The 25647-nt window shown below is 36.6% G+C and overlaps 1 protein-coding gene across 2 annotated transcripts; it reads right to left on the bottom strand.

Annotated features, from left to right (window-relative positions):
* Positions 1-8310: 8310 nt before the first annotated feature.
* On the bottom strand, positions 8311-25114 carry LOC129249467 (nonsense-mediated mRNA decay factor SMG5). 2 transcript variants are annotated; one of them, XM_054889301.1, is made up of 7 exons: positions 24921-25114; positions 19419-19742; positions 14914-16598; positions 13511-14835; positions 12740-12872; positions 12514-12672; positions 8311-12448 (listed from the first exon to the last, which is right to left on the bottom strand). In XM_054889301.1, exons 2-7 carry the CDS (start codon positions 19610-19612, stop codon positions 12207-12209), a joined length of 3738 nt encoding a protein of 1245 aa, XP_054745276.1. In that variant the 5' UTR covers positions 19613-19742; positions 24921-25114; the 3' UTR covers positions 8311-12206. The 2 variants fall into 2 exon arrangements, with proteins under 2 accessions (XP_054745276.1, XP_054745277.1); XM_054889302.1 differs by lacking the exon at positions 24921-25114 and adding an exon at positions 24481-24752.
* Between the last annotated feature and the right edge of the window lie 533 nt (positions 25115-25647).

Here is a 25647-nt window from a genome sequence, read left to right as displayed (position 1 = left end):
TCGGTAAATATATTAAGAGTACTTGGGTTAGGTTTCATTCCTTTTTTCCACCCCTCTTCTTCTATTGCTGTTCGGAATTTCTTCACCCAATTGCATATCGCAGTCATATAGGTCGTTTGGACCCTATAACTAATGCCTATTGAGCTATGTCCGAATGTTTTACAGATAAATTCGCCTGTCGCGCTAAGTTTTACGGCGGATTTAGCTGCAAGGCATTCCGCCGCATTATCAATCGGTGACAAGTTGAGTATTCTTTCAAGCGATGCCGTTGGAGTAGTTCTCAATGCACCTGTTGTGCAAAGTGCAAATAAATAAATAAAAAAGCTACATTTTTGTCCATATTTTAAGTTGTTCCCTGGTTATTTGTGCGTATTAATTTTCTCTTTTGTTTGAGTTTATTTTTTTCCGCAGAAAAGCTGATATTTTAAGTTTTTTAGCTGAAACAGAACGCAGTATGGCAAAACCCTGTACCAGCTTAAACTTGAGCCATATTTTACTTGAATTTGCAAACAAAAATTGTCTACTCCCTCACAGCCATGGCAACCATCAAGCAAAGGATGCGCGTTTGCCTCATAAAATTATGAAATGAATAAAAGCTTAAGAAGAAGACCGGAATGGCTGAATAACGAATTCAATAAAATTAATGTTAAGCTTGTTAGTTATGGATGTATGTTTGATGAGAAAACACTAAAGTTGACATATAAGGTATGCAATCTTATAACTACAATCATATTTGTAAAATGAAAAAAATATAAGAAATACGAGTATTTTATTGCAGAATGGAATATGAATATCTCAACTTTCTCATTTTCAATTTATTTTTGAAACTTTGTTTTTTTTCGGATGAGCGTTAAAATGTTAAATATAATAATAATCATTAACCTAAATGAAATGGTGAAGAAATTAAAATTGAGCATTTTTGAAGAAACCACGCTTATTTGACTAAGCTTATAAAGACAAAACCGCAAATCGCATGCGAAAACTAATTAAGTAAAAGTAATTTAATAAATATTAAGGTATAATAATGCAGTAGAACGCATAGAAATGGCGACAGGAAAGCCTCAACTTTCCTCACTTTGAAATGGAAGGGAGATAGTTGTATGTAAACACATAATCTACAAGAGAGCTGTGTATATTATAGAAGTGCTCAGTAAACTATTCATATTTATTCTAGCCATGGGAAAAAACTGAGCAATATTCCCTAGACGGCGTGATACTCTACGCATCTTCTTTTCGCCAAGCGTTAGCAAATGGGGAATAGATGAAGCTACTGCTATAAATGAACATATATTGGCAACGCTGGAGCTGCCTAAAATTGCATTTTCTTGCAAAATGATGAGTTATACCAGTTTTATGAGGTATAACCAAGGCGAATTGAATACTGACTAAAACAGTCACTCTATTTTTCGCGATTTTGACAAGTCTAACGTCAGGCTCCTTTCCAATACATACCAAACGAACAAAACAAACAAAAGGAGGAGGAATTACATGTTTAGGGAAAATTCAGTGAATGGCTTGGGAATATTGGGGTTTGTGAGATTCAAACTAAACAAACTAATGAAAACGGTTTGCCGCGTGCTAAATTGTGAAAACACAAAAGAAAGCCTCCAAATACCGTTTTTTTGCGTTTGTATGCGGATGACACCGTGGCAAAGTTTGTGTGTGTGTTTGTTTCTTGTGTTTGGTAATTTCTATTGCTTTTGTCTACACTTCCTCTTCACAAATTCCCCTTCCTTTGTTTGTTTATTCATGGAGCCTGACGACACAACGAATTCGGAAGGCGAAATCTTGTATCATCCTGGAGGTATAACCAAGCAGAGCCCAGAGATAGCGAGCAGAAAGGCGCAACGAAGGCGCCTATACATAACTTGGTACTATAATTTAAAAGATGCAAAGAATCTCGTAGTATGTAAATATCGAAAAGGAATCTTAAATTGTGTTACTATGACAGCTTAAGGCATTCCCGAAAATTCAAAAAAAAAAAATGTATATATGCAAAGAATTTGTGTTCTACTGCATTGTTATGCTATTTTTGATGAGATATGAAAATGAACAATAAGCAAAACAGTCGCTAAGTTGCGCCGTTTGAAATGATAATCACCGAAAATATGAAAATATCGAAAAAAGAATAGGAGTACACTTACATATATAACAGAAATATAAATATATACAAATATATGTAGGCGATTGTAGGCATATACACACACATGGGTACTTTTATGCCAAAATATATATATACATATATACACATACACATACACATAAAAAGCTATATGAATTTCGATAGCAAAGCAATGCTTTAGAACTTTCGAACTTTGCACTTGAAAATAAATAATTCCAACTTACCATTTAACACACATACATAAAGGGTGTTTTTTTTAGAGGTTAGGTTTTCAAGTTGGCACTACTTTTTTCGTAGATGGTATTTTTGACAGCTGTGACTTGATTTATGCTCAGTTTGGTTTGCCATTTCATAATGAATAGACTTACACCTGAACAACGTTTGCAAATCGTGCAAATTTATTACGAAAATAATCGTTCGGTTCGCGCGGTTCGAAACTAATGGTTTTTGTTCAGCGATGAAGCTCACTTTTGGTTGAATGGGTATGTCAATAAGCAAAATTGTCGCATTTGGAGTGAACATAATCCACAAGCCATTGCTGAGACGCCGTTACATCCTCAAAAAGTCACTGTTTGGTGTGCTCTATGGGCAGAGGGAATCATTGGTCCATATTTCTTTAAAAATGAAGCCGGCCATAATGTTACAGTCAATGGAGAGCGCTATAGAGCCATGATTAATGACTTTTTCGTGCCTGAATTGGACGATGTTGATGTGGACGACCTTTGGTTCCAACAAGACGGCGCTACATGCCATACAGCCAACGCAACAATCGATTTATTGAAGGAAACTTTTGGTGAGCGCATTATCTCGCGCCGTGGACCTGTGGCGTGGACTCCAAGATCGTGCGATGTAACACCGCTGGACTATTTCTTGTGGGGCTATGTGAAGTCGCTTGTCTACCCAGATAAGCCCGAGACGATTGACGTCTTGGAAGAGAATATTCGGCGCGTTATTGCTGACATACGGCCCCAATTGCTGCAAAAAGTGGTCGAAAATTGGGCCTCTCGCCTGGAATTTATTCGAGCCAGCCGCGGCGGCCACTTGCCCGAAATCATTTTTAAAACATAATGGCAAACCCTTATCTTTATAATAAAGCTAAATTCTTGGCCATAACATTAAATTACATACGTTTTATTTCATCTTGAAAACCTAACCTCTAAAAAAACACCCTTTACATAAGAGGGAATTCAATTGTACACTTAACAGAAACAAAAAAAATAAAACAAATTGTAGGCATAAAAAATGGCTTAACCATAAAAGCAAGACTTTAAATGCATAAATCGTATGTATCTGCATATGTATGCGTGTATTAAATTAAATTAAATAATTTGTTATAAAATAAATCGCATGAAAATGTTTGAGCCGTTTTGAGCAGCAATGCAACCATTTGGCTAAAAATCAGCTATAAATTAATTGAGTAAATTGGAAATTAGTAAATTTTGTACTGAATCGGGGATTTTTGCAATTGTTTTCCATTTATCGCCTAATACTAAGCAATTATGTACGTATGTATGTACTTGCAACTAAATTGTAGGAGCACTCATTGTATGCATACCACTTAGTGAACTCTAAGGGAACTTAGTTGCAATGCAAGGACATATTTAAATAACAATTATTGAACAGTATGAAAAATTCGCATTGAAATTTGCACATTCGCTAAAAGTATGTAATAAAAAAATAAAAATAACTAAAAACCCATGCGCGTTTTCTTTTTACTAAAAGTGTTTTATGTCAAACAAGTGAGTAGACAGCAGGCAATGGCAAATCTCCGAGTCTACGAGGTTTACGAGGTAAGTTGAATCTTCATATTTTGCGGGAGACTTTCGATTATTATTTTTTTTATGTTGGTACACTCGTCTCGAAGATATTTTTTTTAAAGGAGGTTGAAATTAAAATGTCAGAAACATCTCAAAGGTGCCGTCACACCAATGGTATGTAGGGCACGCTCCCACTAATACTATAACAGTCCTCCACCTCGGCTAATTCTACCCTGGGACCACAAAAGTATAACTTCTGGGTAGAGCCGCGTTTATGTCCGAAGACACAACAGGTACCTGAGTCCAGAATCCTCTCCTGTAGGCATATGAAGGCTATACACCGTCGATAGTTTTAATTACTCCCACTGTGTTTATAGGTGGTTCCAAAGTAAAGGAGACATCGGAAAACTTGCAGTAGTGTAATCTTAACTCATTACCGTCTTGTCTTCTGTGCGGTACTGTATTGAGTGTTTCACTCAAACATCTGTACTTGTTGTCGGTTCGTCAGAAACTGTCCGCTTCTCTGTTGCTGAAACGCTTTGCGTTCCCAATCAATATGGCGAAGTCCCATCATAATCTTACCTGCGAACGCTTGCGCTGACTCTCACTTACCGCTGGTTGCGCACATATCTCGTATGAGGGTGCTGCAGGACGGTTGATGGCCCAGGGCTTGCTCCAGGATAGCTCGTTCCTCTCTAAAGCGGTCCCAATAAAACATGGCGTGATCCGCGTTTTCTTCAGTATTCGGGCTGTTTGGACAGAAAGGGCTGTCTGCCAGCTTAAAACGGTGCAAGTATTCCTGAAAACAGCCATGTCCGCTGAGCAACTGCGAAAGGTGATAGTCGGTGTCTCCATGTTTTCTCATTAACCACTCATCAACACGTGGTATGTGTTTGTAGGTCCAACGTCCACTTTGTGACTCATCCCACCGCTGCTGCCATCAGCCTATTGTCAGCAGTCGCTCCGCTGCTTTTTCTCCTGGTGTGGGCCGCGCTCTTTGTCCGTTATAGAGCCGAAACATTTCATCTGCCAAGAGGAAGATATGTTCACGGCTTTAGCAATATATGTAGTTCAGTTTGTCTGTTAGAGGCATAAATAAGGCAAGTGTTTTGCGTGTTCGGCGATTTTCTGCTATCGAAAAAAATGGATCAAAGAAGTTGCATCAAATTTTGTATAAAAAATGGAATTAAGTGCTCAAAAACACCTGAAATGTTGACAGTGTCATACGGCGAGAATACTCTGAATCAAAAAAATGTTTAGAAGTGGTACAAGCTTTCCACTGGAGATCGAGAAGATGTGAATGACGACGCTCGCTCTGGACGCCCCAGCACATCAACAACCGATGAAAATGTTGTGAAAGTGAAGAAAATTCTTATGGAGAATCATCCAATCACAATTAGAGAAGTTGTTGAGGATGTCGTCATTCGGAAATTTTGGGCAGGAAGCGAGTGTCAGGTCAGAAATTGTTGAATGACGTCAACGATGATCCAGATTTGCTTAAAAGGGTCATAACTGGTGACGAATCATGGGTATATGGTTATGACATCGAAACCAAAGCCCATCATCCCAGTGGAAGAGTCTAGGAGAGCCAAGACCAAAAAAACCACGCCAAACTCAATCAAACGTCAAAGTTTTGCTCACTGTTTTCTTCGATTACCGTGGCTTAGTGCATCAGGAGTTCCTACCACGAGGTCGTACGGTAAATAAGGAATTATACCTTGAAGTTATGCGCCGTTTGCGTAAAGCAATGCGTAAAAAACGCCCGGAATTGTCGGAAAAAATGCATGGCTTTTGCATCATGATAATGCACCTGCCAATCATCTTTGCTTGTGAGAGGTTGTTTATCCAAAAACAACACCTTTAGCATACTCCTGCGACTTTTTCCTGTTCCCAAGATTGAAGAGACCCATGAAAGGACGGCGTTCTGCGACGATTGAGTAGATAAAAATCGAATCGCTGAGAGAGCTCAAGGACATACCAAAAAGCGCATATCAGAACTGCTTCGAGGATTGGAAAAAACGCTGGCACAAGTGTATTATATCTGAAGGGGACTGCTTTGAAGGAGATAAAATAGAAATTGTTGAATAAATAAATATTTTTTGAGAAAAATAAAAATTCGCCTTATCAATATTTTCCTTTTATATTTTGCTGTTGTTTTGCCTTCTACCTTTTTTGCAGATAAACCTTCCCCAATGATTATTAACTGTTTATTTATTTCGTATTATATGTCCGTATTTACATTTTCTAGAACACTTCATCAAACTGATAATAAATAGCTTGAATTTCGTTGTTCAAAGCGTGTTACACACAAAAAAAGTAAGTAAATTTTAACAAAATGCACGGGTGACGGAAAATAAAAGTACCATTGGAAATGCAAAACCACACCCTGTAAGAACTCGGTTGGTGTCCATGCTTCGGAAGGGCAGCTGGACTGTCTGACAAAATAACGGATGGCGCGTGCTGGAAATTTTACAGCATATGCTTAGGCTGATGATTGCAAATGATGTTTCATGATGAAGATTAATTTCACACTTAATTCGTATAAAAAATGTGTTTGTTTGATTCTAAATATAAAACCAAAGAGTTTAAAAATTTCGCTCCATTTATATAAAACTAAGTTTAAAATAACAAATGTTTATTAGAAGAAGCGTTTATTTTTTATATTTTTAAAGGTGTTACCATGTCGACATAGGGGATGTTTGCCGCATCGTCTAACTGATATAACAGTAGGCCCAGGAAACGATCTGTTTCGACTGGTTGGTTCGTTCCCATGACAGTAGGTTCTACATTACCGGAACGACCCGGATTTATATCCGGCCAAGGACTGTCACTTCAGCAGCATTCCCAATATATGTGTGGGGAATGTTTGTGCTGCTACAACAACAACAACTTGTTGGTTCCAGAGGGAGAGAGGTGCTAGGTGAGTGAGTTTGAGAGGACATGCGAATAGGTGGTTAGTGTCGTGCGATGTACCTCCTCATACCCGTCATATAAGGAGATTAGTGGGGATTGATTCCGGATAAGTAGGCCGTAATGGAGCTAAAGTTACGCGGGTCTCACGAGGCAGCTGAAGGACTTCGTCTGCAATTGGTGGTTAGACTCCGATACGGCATTCGGGGGTCGAGAGTTTAGGGAGGTGGTGTCCTCAATTGTACTTATTGTACTGTCCGATCCCGTAATTGCAGTCGTATTTGGTACTGGATCTCGTCGGTGTAGTCGAAGAAATATCTCCTGGCTCACCTGAAAGGTGGCTCAGACTCTAGCAAGTCTGCAGGGGTGATTGCTATGATAGCACCCGAGCAGAAATTACTTGCTTATCATTTTACTACGCTCCATGACCGGGAGCATGGAAGCCTCATTGTGAAGGTGCTGCAGGGGAGACATCAAAAGGCATCCCATGGAGGCCCTGGCAGTATTTTGACAGGTCGAGAGCTTTGTTCACTGCGAATCCCTACTACCAGGCGACCAGGGGGGCGCAGCGTAATTTAGTACCGACCGGCCAATGGATTCAAATGTCGCCAGCAACATTCATTTGCTTTTGCTCCAAGTGACAACCAAAAATTTGGGGTTATTAACGGTCAGTTCCCGCTAAGATAACCCGCCTCGTCAGAACAGCGGACAGACTAGTCACGCTAGCACGAACAGTCATACTGGAGGTCAACATCGCCAAGACGAAGGCTATGAGAATCAACCTCAATAAAGCAAGACATGTAACAGTTGACGGGAATTTGTCGAAAGCTTCTGCTACATCGGTTGCACTAACACGGCAAACGGCGGCGCAGATGAAGATGCCAACTGGAGGCTAACGCAAGGGCGGCGCTCGGGCGAATGCATACAGTATGGATGAGGTCGCAAATATCCAGGCGCACTAAACTGCGAATATCCAGCTCGTGTGTGAGGTCGGTATTGTTGTTATTACTGGTCCCTAACACCATCACACAGAGGCTACAATCTTTCGTCAACAAAAGCATACGCATCATCTGTAGAATATTCCTGCCGAACACCATCAATGGATGAGGAACCCATCCTATGGCAAATCAAACGCAGAATGTGGCGATAGATAGGTCACCACCATCAGATAGCATCACGAGAATGACATTTTGACCTCCTTCGTCCAAGTGGGTCTCCGAGGATTTAGTAGGGGAAAGCTGGAGATTTCTCGCACAGAAAAAGCGAGTAAAGCTGACGAGATTAACGTTCACTTTAGAGCACAAGTCATCAATGTCATTGCCGGAAGCCATTATCGAACAATCGTCAGCATAGGAGACCGGTGAATCGAGTTTAAATTTCTCTTAAAAATAAATTTTAAGGCGTAGTGAACCATTAATAACTCCCTCCGTAATGTTGATTACAAATAAAACAAAATCGTATTTCGTTGCTGTCGAGCTTTATTGCTATTGCTATTGTAATAAACCAATTTACAAATACAAGAAATTTTCAATTTATGAGAAATACATATGAACTAAGTGAATTAAAATCTGCAATATTTTGAAGACATATTTATGATCTAAAATATTTTAAGATAAAACATGTAAAGACAACAAATTAAAATTTTGTTAATTAATAATATTTTTTTAATTTGAAGATTAACGGCGTATAGATACAGTTAGAAGGTATGCATAAGTTTGGTTAAACCCGACGAGCAAGAATTTTTTATACTTTTATTTTCAAGTATTATTAAGGAGATTGAGGGGGCAGGCAAGGAAATCATTTGTATGTCTGTTTATATATATTTTAATAAGGGGCAAATTAAGGAATAAAAATTTGTTTGTTATTAAAACGCGTTGAGGAATTTTCAAGTTCACAAACCGAATATAAATCGAAGGGAAATTCATTAGTACGTTTAAAGTTATAAACTAATGCTGCCCTTTCATTTTTTAATATTAATGTAAATACTAAAAAACTAAAGTGCACAAAGATTTAGGTAATCTAAAACCGATAGTAATATGGAGTGAAAAGCTCAGTATAGGTGCAAGTTATGCGCACAAGAGGGATACGCCCTACAAGTGGCCGAAGTTTGACGGTGAGCTTTAAAGCTTTTGTGAAAGCAGCTACACCAACTTGCGGAGCTTTCATGGGAAGAGTTTTTTTTCATAATTTTTTTGTTATTTTTTTTATTATTTTTTTATTAATTTTTTTTTTATAATTTTTTTGTTTTTTATTAATTTGTTTTTGTTTCTTTGTTTAATGCAAAACAACGATAACGCAGGCAGATCAGCTGCCTTAAAAATGAGTACGGATTATGACTATGATTAACATAAGTTACAAAGTAATTATGATTTGAAATTAAGGTTCCGATATGATTTTTTTTTTTTTTGTAGTAAAAATAATTGGTACTTAAGTAAAATATTATGAAATTCGTGAAATATGAAAAGTAAATTGCAAGAAGTGCACAGGAATCAGCAGGGGCATTCGAAATAGAAAGGAGAGGGTACTTCACCGATTAAAAACTGGTTTGAATGAATGGGAACTTGGTTCTTAGGTTAATTATTTATTTTTGTTTTTAATCTTTTCTGAATGGTTACGGTTGATACTTATTTATCCATAATGAATAATTGCTTATTACTTTCAAAAGTGAGGGATTTAATAGAGATTTCTTCGTACGATTTCGGTTTCTTATAGAAATGTTTAAGATGTGAAAATGCCCATGCTGTGTCCTGCGTAATTCTTTCTTAATCCACTTTTATAAATCACAGAACGAATATTTAAGTATGTATGTACATCTGTGCAAAAACCGTTTTAAGCAGCCGTCAATTTTGGATTATTGCGCTTTTGTTGAAGGAAGGAGATAGTCACTTTTTAAAAACATAAGGAGTTTTTTTGAAATAAAATTTATGCGAAAATTCTTAGATAGTTTAACTTTTTTAATTTTTAGGATGCCGTACAAGGAAACTTAGAAAATGGAGTATTAAGTATCATTCAGCTTCAGCTTATTATGGAAAAATTCTATTGCAAACATTTTGGAGTATTGCATGGATTCGAAGTCCTCAAAATTAAATGTAATTAAAATTGAAATTTTTGGTGGCAAAAATAGATTTTTACTGCATTCTAAACTTTTTTTTTAATCTAAACAAAAAATGTGTATGTGAAAGATTTTTTAGTAAAGTTGAATTTCTCGGTATATCTAAAAAATACGCCAGCCTTAGCTAACTGATACGACTGAAAACGGCTTACTGACGGTTGCCCAAGAACAGTGTGCCATACAAACATACATACATGTTTTACTAGTGACTTTTTTAAACCCACAAAACTTACTGAAATAATGTAAAGCTCAACGTCATACAAAAGAAAACGTAAAATACATTCGATATTCGAACTGCCATCGTTACATATGTACATTTAAAGCATAGAGCACACATTGATAGTTGAGTGCATTTCCCATATGTAAATATTTAGCTGTATTTTTATACGAGTATGACACACTGTGCAATAGGAAAACTGTGTCACGAATTTTCTTTCGTATTGGGGGGTTACGACGTAGTTCAGTTATGCGTATACGAATGTAAATGTAAATGTCTTGCGACAAAACAATTGTGCTGATGCGCACACATACTCCTACATTTAGAGAAGAATTGGAGACCACACCGGATATGTGCGATAGTGCATTTTGAAAGACTGCAGCTATGCAAGCAAGCGGGATGCCTAAAGCTTGGCTATTGAAAAGCTTGGTGCAGCATTTACAATATCAAAAACATGGTTTGAATAAATTTAAACCTGCTTCACAAAATCGGGAAGGTCTCTATCCAATTGATTTTTTGTTTCTTTTTTTTTGTTTTTTGATTTTAGCAAATGATAAGCGACTTGCTCAGTTCACATATCAAATCGAATGCGAATGTAGACTATATATTTTGATAGATGATGTTTGAAAGTGTTTTGTGTTACATTGGAAATGGTTGTAGACAAACCTTTCGACGCAACAGCGCGCACACAAACATAACTACACAAATACATAAGCAACGAAAACGTTGGTTCGACGATAGCGCGGTCCTTACGGGTATATTTGCTGATATTCAGAGCATCGAGTACATCAGAGAGCAGTTACAAATATGGGATTGTACATGGAAACGATATTATGGGTTTTTGCATTTTTGAATTTTTGGACTTTTAGACTTTTATATCACTTTCGTTAAGAGAATGTAAAACATTAAAATTATTCAGCATATTTTTTGTGATAATATATTGAAATACTTTTTATGAAGAATTATGGACTAACTTGAAAAAGAATTTATGTTCGAGAAAATTTTAATCAAAAAAATAAGCTTCAAAGAAAATATTAATTTCTGCGTAAACTAATTCGAGAAACAATTATTAAATTTTAACAGAATTGTTATAAATTAAAAGTTTCTAAAATTTTGAAAAAAATAATATACTGAAAATATAAAACATTTTGTTGAAATTTGTAACGTAAGCAACTATTGCTAACTGCAAAAACTTTTGCAATAACTCAAGTGATTTTACGGTCAAAAAGATTAGTTTTGCATCCCTACTAATCACATTAAGAATGGTTCAAATGCCTTTTTTTATTATTTTCTGAAAATTCCCGAATTTTTGTACTTAAATTTTGTGACTGGATTCTGTAGTATTCTATATATATTCCTGTTTACTTTTGTTTTGGACTATTGTTTTAAATTTTTTGTAATACATAATTTTCGAAATGACTGCTCATCTAAAAGCTGACATTGTTGTAGCAGTCGTCAGCATAAACTCTCTGAATCGCCTATTTGTCACGCCATCATCTTCGCAAATTATATTTTTCCCCAACGTCGAGCTTTATGCCCAACGCAACCACCCATGTTACCATGATTTGTTTAAATGCTGCTTTTGATGCCGTTGCCAGAAACCATTGATTTCTTCCCATACTTCAACATCAACGTCACACCTTCAACATACGGTAAAAGTTGTCAACGTCATCGTCACCATTATCATCGCCTTCACCCACCTTCCTCTCCATCATCGCAGTCCTGATTTTTCAAATAAACTCGTTTAAGTTGTAGTTTTTACTTTTAAGGATTTTTCAAACTGCTCGTACGCGTCTACAGTTGCATTTTGAATTGTTGTTGTTGCTGCTACTATTACTGCCGCTGCCGCCTCTGTTGTTATTGCGTTGAATAAATTCACTCATCATTTACGTTTTGGAATTGTTTCTGTGTTGTTTGCTTGGTTTTGTTTGAATTGATTTGATATGATTTTTTCATTTTCATAGATATTTCTTCCTTCGTAAGCTCGTATTTTTCACCTGCTGTAATCATCATATCTTCATTTGCGTTTATGATCTCGTGTTCACACAGGCGCTCCACGCAGGCGTTGCTCCTGCAGCGTGTATGGGTTCATTTCTTGTTGGCCTTGAATTTCGCATAGAAATTAGATATCTGTTCGTAACGTACTGGTATAGCATCCAATATGCCCGTGAAGCTGAAATTCGTTTGATTGCGTTGTTTCTCATAAAGTGAATCGCCGGACAAGTAAGTGACAACATTTGTTTGAAATTCGGTAGATTTGGGATCAGAATGATTGGCAACGAGATGGTTACAAAATTGGGCTATCTGCAGGAAGACGCTAGCGTCGCGATCTGCAAACCAATTAATGTATGAATGTATTTTCGAAAATTTATTAGTATATCTTATTTAAACTTACCCAACTTCCTGGGTATTTTCAACAGCGATAGGGTCAAATTCTCATTATCGCGCTGGGCGCGTAAGTGACGATTTCCATGCTTAAACTCCTGTTCCAGCCAACGTATGACATTGCGCGCATTTTCACTGCGCTTTTTCAAATCGTCCAACTCATTCAAAACTAATTAAGGAAGAAAAGTAACTTTTAAAAATTTCAGAAATATAAACATACAATGAATTTGTTTTACCTGCATTTGGTATGAGCACAATAAATTTTTTGGTTTTCACCAAATTTTTCACAATGCCATTATACTCAGTCAAAGCTTTTGCATCGACAACCAAGAAGGGAGTCATGATGATATTCAAGGGGTTCTTCCGTAACTGCAACGGGTTGTTTATCAAAATTAGTTGAGGGTAAATGGTTTGGGAGCATTAAAGTAATGGGAATGAAAGGTGGATTGATTTCTCTGCTTGATTTGTATAGTATCGAAATTTAAAAAAATTTGCCAGAATGTTAAAAGAAATTTTTTTTGGATAATCTATTGCATCAGCACATCAGATCTTTTAGCATAAGTAATGAAGGTTTCAATTGTTATATTTGCCATTAGGCATTCGCTTGCTTGTTCCCTTGAGGACTTAATAAAAATTTTGTCCATTTTACTCAGAAAAAGACAAATTACACGAAAAATATCCTAAGACCATCTCAAACTCTGCCGTTCGCGATGTCTTTATATCTATGGATGCGAGTCTCTCCGTGTTAAATTTTGTTTATCTACATCTTCCCTAATTTGTCTTAATATGCATAGTTCACGAATATTAGCTTTATGTTAAGTAGTAATAGACAATAAGAACTTTGTTTGACTTTATAAGATAAATAAATAAACGTCTGATGGCATTTTGGACAAGTGGTGTGGCTTGCAATGTCTTTGTTAGTGTAATGTCCCACAGCTTTCGTGATTGGATTCATCAATTACGTAAGAAGTTAAAAATGAGAAATGAAATATTGCTCACACACTCACCTCTTCCTCAAGTGTCTCGACCTCGTTCTTCAGCCACAACTTGCCCATAATCTCGCATTTCTTCGACATTGCCTCTGAACGCTCTTCGTCGGCGCCACTACTCGATTGCATCAAAATTTTGTCACAAACAGCGCTATTTGTGGTCGTTGAGGCAGACGTGCCACCACCACCGCCGCCCCCGGCCCCCCCGGAATTACAGCTGGTCACCGATTTTTCAATATTCCGATTACGTAAGTAACCTTTGCGCGGCACTTTCTTACACTCCTCAACAGTATCTTTTTCTTCGTTGCTAGTATAACTCTTGCGTACGATCCCATTCTTGCGATCCGAGTAGCGACGAGTGCGTCCTTCGGCGCGCTTGCGTGTAGCATTTTTCATCGTGCGTCGCTCACGACGGCGCGAGGATGATTTCTTCTCCTCACGCTTCTTCTTCGCGTTCTCAGTAAAACGGCGTGTTTTTACGCAAAAGCGATAGTTGAATTTCTTTTGCTTACAAATAAAGAAACCGAAATCGACCATTTTGAAAATGCGCAAAATACACTCCTCTTCGGGTGTAACATGTTCGCGTATAGTTGTCTCCCAATCTAGAGTAAGTTGTGTGCCTTGGAATATGTCGAAATTTTTGAAAACGAAATCCTCAGCTAATGGAACATTGGCACGCACATCAAATAAGTCCCCGAGTTGGGTGCGTACATTGGGTGTAGTCAAAAACTCACGTTCGAAGTACACTTTGCGAGTGAAAATGTCGATGTTGCAATAATTTAACAACTTCATTATTTTGTGTATGAACTCCGGGTTGGAGTGATAGCAGCCGAAGAGTATTTCATGATTGATGCGTAGCCAATCGTAAAGGATTTTCAATGCACGCATAGTCGGCTCATGACGGGCAAACTCAACAATAATATTGGGATTTATTTTAGTGTACTTATTGCGATAAACTAATTTCTTTGGCGGCTCGCCGGGATTTAAATTCACATCGTCAACAGGCTGGCGTTTTTCGTTATATTCAGCGACTGGCGGCATTGATTCTTCATTGTCGGTATTCCTAAAGTTAAGTGAGCCGCTGCCATTCAACTGCAAAACTTCGAAGCTGCGCAGCAATTCCTCGCTATCGACTTCCTGTGAGTCAGTGCGTTGCTTTACAAGCTGTGCCTGCTGTTCATCGGGATAAATAATTTTCTCCTCTTCAATTACGATATCTTCATTATCGGAGAACGTCGGACCAACGCCTTCGTTCGAAGTGAGGCTTTCCTTGGAAGCGGCAGAGGATAAACGAGGTGCATTTTGCGCTTGCAGTTCTGATTTAGTAGTGCGCTTTGCAAAATCTAAACGAATGAATATTGAACATTAACCAATAAATTATATCATATTTCAATTGCTTTCATATTTAGTGTTGGACTTACCAGTTTCGTCTGCCTCCTCTCGGTCATCAGCTACTGGCTCAACTTCAATATCGCTGAAATCAGTATCGAAATTCGAGCTCAGATCGGTATAGTCCTCATCGTCTGTGCTAAAGTCCGTATCCATATCACTCTCGGTATCATAGCAGGAACTATCATCTGATTGTGCAATTTTGCGCCTACGCCGACGCAACTTCATACCTCTTTTCTTACTCTTGCAGGAAAGCGGGGTTTTTAGATCACTTTCTTTAGCCTCGTCGCTTGAACGCGTTGATATCGGATCAACATTCTTATCCGTCCCACCATCCATTTTGGCATGCTTATGGCTATCCTGAGTTTTGATGACATAGTCATCATTGGAGCGTTGACTCTCGCGAGAATCAGATGAGAACTCTTTTAAAGATGGTTTTGCGTTAGCTTTCTTCTCTTTCCGATCAGCTTCGCCGATGGTTACAAGCCAATTTTTATACTCGTTGCGCGACTTACGCACAACCATATTGAATTCCTCAAACTTATCGGCATACAGGCCATGGAATTCCTCATTCTCAACGGATTTGGCTAAGATTGTTTGCTCGAGATTCACAATACACGCATCCATTAGGTCAGAGCATACGGCCACTAGAAAAGCATTTAAAGAGTAAACCTTCTGCGAGTTTATCATCTTCAGTTTCGACAAGCAAAAGAAGAGTATTGAGACTATTTTGAAAATGCAGCCTTCTTCGATTGTGAACGCTTTCGAGCAGAGCACTTTACGCAGGTCCACCAGCACACAATGACAGAGTGAATTAAAATCGGGCACTTCTTTATCGAAGAAAAATATATCCACAATCAAATAGAAGCGTGCATAGAAATCTTGCAAACTGAATTCTATCTTCTCTGGATCCAATTTCTCCAAATACTCAGCATGTGCGACGAATAGCTTACAAACATTGTTTTCACTCAACTCGAATGGCACAATGCTAACCAATGAATACAAGTAATGATAAATGGAATCCAAATCATGGTTCTGGCCATAGTATAGGGTGCCAAGTTGGTTTTGCGACATACCAATAGCAGGGTTCAATTTAAACGCTTCGAAATAGTACTTAGCCGCCTGTTGTTTGGTGACTTTCAGGCGTGTATCAATGCGAAAATCCAAGAAATAGCGATGCAAGTCGCCTAAGCTTAAAAGAGCCGAATGTATGGTGTCCAAAGCAAATGAAACTGCTTCCAAACTCTTATCCACTGCATGTGCGGCACTAATGTCGCCACCGCCAACGTCGTCGTCCGACTGCTTGTGCTCGATTTCGCGCACGTAACCATCGCTAATTATGCTAAAATCGATCAAGTACTTCAAGTCTAGATCATAGATTTCCTCCATTTTGGCAGCCATACGTTTGTAGTTCGATATGCCAGCGCATAAAAAGCGCTCTACTTTTAACAGATTGTCCTGGGTGCCCGACTGTGTGATGTCCTTTAACTCTTTATGCCAATTTTTCTTCACGTAAGCAATGAATTCGTAATACCCCTTGCGCCACATAATTTCACGCGCTTTTTTGCCCACCGACTGATAATCCTTGAAAATGATTTTCTTGCAAAGCTGCACCAGCTGAGCACGCTTCTCTTCCAGGTCATGTTGAAATAGTTGGGAAATAGTGCTAATGTGTTTTTTCTCGTCGTCCAGTTGCTTGGCAATAATATACAGAGATCTATGATATAAACATGAAACGCATTGGTATAAAGATTTTGCTTCAAATTCTGGTATTTATTATCTAAGCTGTTCTAAAAAACTTTGTTTGACAAGCCGTTTGACGCTCTTTTGAAGAAAAATCAAACGTTTTGCATTTCGAAGTTTTATCAAACCATTTGTGTAGTCTGACAGTGAAAATAGTGGACGAACAGACACTTTTAATATAATTCATAGCAATACAAATATACATTACACATATTCATATTAATATATATTTCCTTTTTTGTTATTTTATGTGCAACTTCCCCCAACAATTTCTAAATTGTGCAGAGGCACTCACCGCTTACCGGAAGTAAACTAAAATTTTGTGTTTGAAGAGTTATGCTTCTGTGTATGGGGGAAATTCAATAAGCAAATTTGATGCACGATGCAGTGAATACAGAAGGCGGCGCCTTCCGAAAACATCTACTTTATTTTTGACGAATTTGACAATTGAGTGGCGTTGGTACAGAAAATAAACTTTTTTGTTCAAATGTGTGCGAGTGCAGATGTAAAAGTTGGCAAGATTTATTTTATAATGTTGGCTTTCCACTCATTTTCGACTATTCTTCCTCTTCTTTTTGTTTGTTCAATTTCTGCACTGACATCATGGCTGATGGCAAAGCGCTGTCATGTATTCTACCATTTTTGGTTTTGAAGTAGGTTTGAGAAGTCACTAGCGTAATGTGCTTCGGGCTTAAAATATAACAACAAAGCGCCACTCGCTACATTCTGTGTCGGAAAAATACCCATAATTCAGCGCATGGTTGCAACAGTTGTGTGTATGTAACGAAATTGAGCGCTAAATTTTCTCTCCCTCAGTAAAGCACCAAACTTGTCAGAAAAAGTACTACTTTACGACTAGTATATCCTGAATGAAATCGAACTAGTCCGAAAAAGACTACATTTGAACCAATTATAAAACGATTTATTCAGGCTTATTTTATTTGACTTTAAACTTTTATTTAACTTTCATTTGGGTATGTTGTAAGCCATTAAAGCGGGAACATATTCGAAACTATCAATTGAAACGGCCGCCGTAGCCTAATGGTTTGGTGAGTGACTACCATTCGGTAGTGCCCGGGTCGAATACCAAATAATAGAAAAGGGTTTTCTAATAATTTCCTCCATTTCTGCCACGAAAAAGCATCTGCCGTTCGGAGGCAGCATAAAACTCTTTTATATAGCTGAATAATATATATAAATTATATAATTAAATATATCGTCATTTTGTCAACAAAAATATATTTAATATTGTACTACTGGGAAGGATAAAAAAATGTTTATTTTAAATTTTTATTAAAAAATGTTTTTTTTTAACTTTGGGATATGTGAATTTTTAAATATTTATATCAATTCTTGGCAAAAGGCTAAATTTTTTAATATTTTTAATCATTCTTAATAAAAAGTTTTTTACTGTGTGTATTCATAAACTCTTTTTATTTTTTACCTTAAATAAATACCCTTGTTAATCGCAAATTAATTGTTTTGATAAATAATTTGAGAATTTTTGGTCTATTTTGGTATAATATGAGACTGGTATATTTCTGATCGAAATACACAGTTGACACCTGGCCGGGCATCGCCATGTAAAAAATACCAGTTGTTTTTATGGAACGAAGTCAGTTTCCTGACTAGTCGGATGCACTACTCATACTAGTTGCGAGAGAGTTTAAAACTAGTACATTTGACTACAGGGTTAATATGCATTTGCCATTCAGAGTCCACTTCGACGAAGCAGTTGAGCTGAAACACAGAGCAAACTGATAAGCGCAATATGAGGTCCAACGCATACACGCACATACATATGGATGTATTTAAGCTTATGTACCATAGATGTCTTGCAGGGAAAAACCTTACTACTCGTAGTATAGAAACATTCTAGTTCAGATGCTGCTGCTTAAGAGAAGAAATCATACTAGTTCCCCATTGACTAGAGTAATAGCAGTAGTAAAAGTTCAAGTGGTGTGCAAATTAGTTGCTTTATTTTGGACTAATTATTTATTGTACTGAAGACGTTTCATTTAATTTAAAAAAAAAACATATTCTTTATTTTAAATCGAATGGAATGGAATTTATTTTCATTTTAACTAGTCTAAAACTGGTTATTCTATTCATTTTGTACTAGAATTGTTTCTGTTTAGTATGAACTGGTAAGGAAGGTATGAACAGATAATTGACATTTCGCGAGACATCGCCATGTTAAAAATACCACTGGCTAACTTGGAAAAAAGAACACGAATGGTTGAGCTTAAAAGTGAACTGATAATATTCTCGCTCACATCGAGTACTATATTTTTCCCTGCAGAATCTATTAAAATTAGTGTTAAAAACACTAGAAATGCAGAGAATAAGAAATAATTCTGTTTTACTATCATACTTCGACTTGAGTTTACGAATATGATTTTTTGATCATAGCTTAGAATATGGCAGCAGAAGTTTAGAAAGGCCTATATATGTAGTCCCATTTTTACACGTGAAGCTATAATGATAAAGCTAAAGCGTCATAGCAACAACGCATTACCAATCGAAACAAAAAACGAGACAAGATATACCTATATAGTAGCATTAAACAAAAATGTGTAGAATTCATTTGGAATAAGAGAAATAATATAATGTAAGAAATGTAAAATATTATTAATACTAACAATAAATAAATAATAATAATAGCAATGTCATTATGAGACCATAAGGCATAAACTATTATCCGCCAAAAAATTTAAAAATTACTTTCCCACTTTTAACGTTGACTTCGTTTCTTGGCTTTGCGTGTACATAATGCTTATGAAGCAGTTCTTACCTATAGATCTCCTTCACTTCAGGCGTAAGTCCGTTACCGTTGCCACCACTGTTATGTGTGACATTCTTGTTGTAAATAATATCACCACCTCTTACAATGTCTGCACTGGGATTTCCAATAGCACTATTTCGGCCAAAGCCTCCAACACTATCGCCGGAGGCATTCGAGCCCCCGGAACTGAAACCCTGTTCCATTATTAAATTTAATTGTTATAAGATTTTGTTTGCCGTCACGTTTTTATTTTTCTCTTTAGTTTTACAGATGTAGTGACTTCCAGCGACTTATTTGCGAATTGGATTTTACCCGATAAAAAGCGTGTTATTGCTGTAAAATAAGAAAAATATATCGTTAACAAAATATATGAAATGAAATAAAAGATTATGTGTTGGGAAAAATATGTAGAAGCTCCATGAAGCAATAATTAAAGGTGATGTAAGTAGCCAATTTTCACCCTGTGTTAGCCATCTTGAAGCTACTTAATAAATCCGTGTTGTCCTCTTGGAAAAGCTACTTTTTATTTCAGAGCAAATTCTAAAGAAAAAGTACCCAAAAGCGTAGAAATTAAAATTTTTGCTGAAAAAGTTAGCAGGCAATATTGGTTTGCCTATTCCATTTTGCTTAGACTTTCGCATCTTTCAATTCTATTGAAAGTTCTGTGAAAATTACATTGATAAATAGCTGCTACATAGCCAAATTTAGGTAAGTCTTTTGTTGCAGATTATCAATCTGATTTTTTGTTAATAACTGCTTAAAATTTATATACACAGGTGTGAAAAAATTTGTACACAACGCAAAATTAATACTTCGTTGCTCCACCTTTTTGCTTTTCAACAGCTTGTAGCCGGCTTGGCATCGATTCCACTAACTTTTTGCAAACATCAGGGCTTATTTTATTCCATTCTTCCTGCAGAGCAATTTTCAAGAGTTGAATTGATGTACACTGCCTTTCCTGCATCCGGCGACCTAATTCATCCCACAAATGCTCAATGGCATTGAGGTCGGGACTTTGTGCAGGGGTTTTTATTACCTTTGGACAGTTATATAACAACCAGCTCTTGACGTCATATGAGGAATGTTTGGGATCGTTGTGGTGGTAGAATTGAAAACTACTTTCGATGCCTAGTTTTCTCACGCTTTCTTTCAAATTTTGTTTCAAAATTGTTAAATAAACGTGTTTATTCATTATTCCATCAATGAAATGCAATTTTCCAACTCCTGACGCCGCCATGCATCCCCAAACCATTACAGATCCACCACCGTGTTTAACCGTTTTTCTTAAATTCTTGCCTTCCAGCTCCTTGTTCGGTTTGCGCCACACTTTACCCCTTCTATCACATCCAAATAAATTAAATTTACTTTCGTCAGTAAATAATACCTAAAGAATGAATATTAAAATCATGAAATTGTTATTTTTCCCCCACTTACAGTGCTCCAAAAATCGAAATCCTTAGCCATATATTGGCGAGCAAAAACAAGCCGGTCATTTTGGTTTTTCTTGCTTATTAGGGGCTTCTTCCGCGCAACTCGACCGTGAAAATCATTTTTTCGAAGAAGTCTTCTTATTGTTTCGGGATTTACCTCCACCCCAGAAGCTTCTTTAACCATCGCAGTTAATTTTGGAGCAGAAATGAATGGATTTTTCTTCACTTCCCTTAGCACCATGCTGTCATCTTTGGAGGAAAGCTTCTTTGGACGGGTTCCACGATGCTTATTTGCAATGAAACCATTTTCATTGTATCTAGCAATAATATCGTGCACTGTTGACTTGCTTTTTTTTATCAATTTCGATATTGCTCGCTCAGATTTTCCGTCTAAGTGCAGTTGAACTACTATTTTGCGTTCCTCCAATGTAGACTGTTTACCATTACGCGGCATTTTGCAAAATACTTTTATAAACTCACCCAATGATAGACAAGGCAACAATGAACAATAACTTTTAATACAAGTATAGAAAATTTAGAAATAACGGTATGCATATTTGCAAAACATGGTTTGCCCGACTTTAAATGTGAGACAGAGAAGTGGCCTTTTTCAGTTTTTCATACATTAACATTTTATAAAGCAACTTGGAATATATTTTTTTTGTTGTTTTTAAATAAAACAATTTTTGTGAAAAAACAGAAAAAGGTAGAACGTGTTTTCTTTCATCAAAACATAGATATTATGTCTAGAAGTTTTCGTATGCATCTGCCCGACTTTGAATGTGAGTGACTGTATATAAATTTATCTTTTTTTAGCACAGATTTTATACTTCTAACTTTGCAGGTAATCTCGTTAAAAAATCAAATGTATGATTAGCGGACGTAACGAAATAAAAGTGGTTTTTCCTCGTTAAGAGTTTCCACTATTCTCAAGTTGTTTTATTTATTACTTCAGTGTAGGTTTACAAATGGCACATATAGATTCCAATCCGATGCATGGTCCAAATACATACATATATGACACCAACCCATGGGAATAGTTAAGTTAAAAATATAAATAATTAAGTACCACTTATAAAATAACATAAAATTATTCTATGGCTTACAACGACCTTTTTCAATTTTTTACTACATTTTCAGAAAGGGGATAAACTTATGCCCTTTTTTCCTTGCTTCCAAATTGCATCAATGGATTAAGTAGCATCCGAAATCAGTTGTCAAACTTTACTTAACCTTGTATAATTGAATCATGTAGAAGCTCGACAATTTTGACATTCACAAAACAGAGGCCACGAACTAAAAAATATTTGATTCATAAAATATTTAAAGTAGATTACCGATGCAAACCTTGTGAACTTAAAATTGTTTAGAAAAGAGGAACTGGAATATTTTATATGTAAATGGATACATAAAAATATTTCCGTTTTCCCATTCGAGTCGATAAGCGTCTGTGGTCGAGTCAACTCTAAAAATCGTATTTGGCTGAAATTAAAAAAAAAATAAAATTTATTCTAAGATTTAGAAAGGTGGCGCTGGGCTTTTCTAAATAAAAAAGGGTATTAATGGGGTTTTCAACCTGTTCTTAGATGTTTTTAAGAATTTCCTGTCAATTCGCCTGCGACGATTAGAAAAGGATCAGTTTTTTTGCTTATAAGTGAAAAGTTAAGTGTGCAAGTGCCAGTGCGAATTAATTCGATCTTGTGTGAGGTGCATAAAAATCTATTTGAGAAGCGAAAGAATTGAGTAGTGACAGTCGGTTCTACGTTACCGGATCGACCCGGATTTATATCCGGCCAAGGACTGTCACTCCAGCAGCATTCCCCGTATGTAGGTAGGGGGAATGTTTATGCTGCTACAACAGCAACAAAACTGACACCGTGTATGCGAAATCGACGGAAAACTTTGGGCACAACTTCAAAGAGACTTCAAAGCGGAATTTTGGAAAAAAGTAAATTAAAAAAAAATTTTTTTTTTTCCTTTGTCAAATAGCAGTAGTAAAAGGATGTGAATATTCACACTTTTTTGTGGTTGTGTTTTTCTTTTTACAGATCATCTTCAGCGATGAATGCCGATTGGAAGCGGTCACAAAAACAGCAAATTTTGTTCGAAGAGCCGGAGAACGATATTTTGAAGATTGTATGATTCCAAGGGTCAAACACCCCCACCCAGTGTTATGGTTTGGGGCTGTATAACCTCAGAGGGACCAGGAGGTGCTGGAAAACGTTTTGCTGCCATATTTAGAAACCGTGAAGCGTGTGAGACGAATACAACTTTATGCAAGATGGATCTCCATGTCACACATCCAGGATGAGCATTAATTGTCTGAATTCAATGGAAATAATGGTTTTGCCATGGCCTGGCAATTCACCAGAACTTAACCCCATCGAAAATTGTTGGGCATACCTCAAATCGGCAGTATATCAGCGGAATAATTCCACAATACAATAGCTTAACGAAAACATCGAAGATGTGTGGTATAATGACCAAAATCTTAATATGAAGATAACACAGTGCGTAATCAGTATGACTAACAAAATTGCGGCCGTCTTAACAGCAAAGAGAGGAGCTACGAAATATTAGTTTAAAATAAATATTTTTAATGCAAAAATGTCAAGAAGCTTTTAATAAAAACAAATATGTAAACTTTTTTAAATGCTTTAAAACCGTTTGCTTTTTAGTCGCTCTCAAAGCCATAGATATGTAATTTTTATCATCGGTCATAATTCAATGGCCAGGTACTGTATGTCGAAGTGTTGACTAACAGACTAGTTGGTAGCAGTTCTAGCTTTCTCACAGGCTTGATGAAATTTTTTCATAATTTTAGATGAATTTTCTCCGTTTAATTAATTAATTCGAACTTAAAACAGTAGCACCAATTTGTCTCTCCTTCGTTGCGACAAAGTTTCGAAACTTAATAAAGCTCAACCTCACCAATCAGTTATGTGGATATTCGAGTTCCGTTACATACATATGTTTATTTATGTATGTCATGTGTTCTGCGACTAGATACTAATTGGGTTCTTATCATCTAAACTTGGTATAACACATTTTTTAGTAGAGTAGTCTTTTTTTTCTTTTCTTTGATAGTATCTTGGGGCTTTTGCCAAAAACCGAAATCATATTGTTATTGTCATCGCAGCCTCTATAACTTCTGCATCCGTTACCGTCTATCCCCTAGCCTGATAGGATTCAAATTCATTCAGGGTATGAATCTAGCCCTTTCAAGATCCAGTAGATGTCTGCTTATGTACTTTTTATTTTATAAGTTATTTGTGGTGGCTGCTGTCTTCCTATTCTGAATCTGCAACGCGCTGACATACAAACACAGGTTTATGACGGCAAGGAGTTCTAACGCTACTTTCGTGATTAGAGGTGTTCTCGTTGATGTTGTTGTTGATTGTTGTAGCAGCATGAACATTCCCCATGCATGTACGGGTGACTACTGCTAGAGAGACAGTCCTTGGCCGTATATAAATCCGGGTCGTTCCGGTAACGAAGAACCCAAAGTCGTGGGAACGAGGTTTTTTCGTGACTATCTCTGCTGTAGAGTTCATTTACCATTTTTTAAATATCGTGACGATGACAAATGTTACCCATCATTTTGGTGACAAGAATTTGTAGAGAGCATATTAAAGTCTTACTTTTTATTTATCAGCACAAACTTTTGAAACTTGCAAATATTACTTTTTACTTTGACATTTCCGCGCATCTCATATTCATTTATCTTTCAATCTTTGCGCACAAATGTATCCTCGCGACCTTGAAATCCAAGCAAACTAACGATATTAGTCCAGCATAATATTAATTTGTTGGGTTACAATCTTTAAGAGCTATCCTATTAATTTTTCGTTTTTTTCATAATTGAAACTCCTTTTTATATTGGAAGACTGTTTATTACAATGAAAAATTGCGTCTCATATCCCCTTGTGCAACGCACACTCAAACAAGCCTACATACACATTCACAGTGAATAATCAATATGTAAGTTTTGCACATTCCATTTTATTTTAGAATATTTGTTTTTGCGATGACTCCTCGTTCCCTGCACTTGAAATTGCAAAATTCAGGAATTGGTAATTACCTTTGTGCGAACAAAAATGTCAGCTTTCTATTGACCAGCGTATTTTTCACTTAATTACTAGCTTTTCTAAAACACTTCAAAACTTTAATTTTATGTCGAAAATGGTAGATACTTTATTTTTTTCATCCACTTATGCAAAATTATTCACACAGCTGCTTCTGGTTGATTCTTTTATATTTCAATCTACATCACCTTTTGCCTTTCATCGCTTCATATGTAGGAATGGACCAAAATACCTTTGGTATCGATAAATTCTCCAAATATATGAAAAAGTTATCAGTAAAAAGTACCTAGAAAAATTTTCTATGTGAAAGCAACAACGGTATAACGATGTTCAAGCAAATTTATTTTATATTCTTAGCTCATAAGGGGCATGCTGAATGCAGTGCTCCCAAATATAAGTACGAATATTTTTTTATTACATTGGTTCATAGTTATTGCTAGATCAACCGCATACGGATTTTCGTAAAACCTACGAATATTGTTACTAATACACTCAAATTTGATTTTGAAATAGCTAATTTTGTATTGAATAATACCATAATTCTGAACTCACATGGGCCCTATGAAAAGAAATTTCTGACGGCCGCAGGAATTCATAAAAAATCGAATTTATAATTTTGTGTACTTTTACAATGTAAAGATACAAAATAGCAGTTAGATGAAGAGTAAGATAAATTTTCAGCCGTATTCCTACCCACGTACAAAGTTAGATGACAAGAGCGCA

The sequence above is a fragment of the Anastrepha obliqua genome, chromosome 5, assembly GCF_027943255.1.
Source record: "Anastrepha obliqua isolate idAnaObli1 chromosome 5, idAnaObli1_1.0, whole genome shotgun sequence".
NCBI lineage: Eukaryota > Metazoa > Arthropoda > Insecta > Diptera > Tephritidae > Anastrepha > Anastrepha obliqua.
This window is presented reverse-complemented; position numbering and strand designations above follow the sequence as displayed.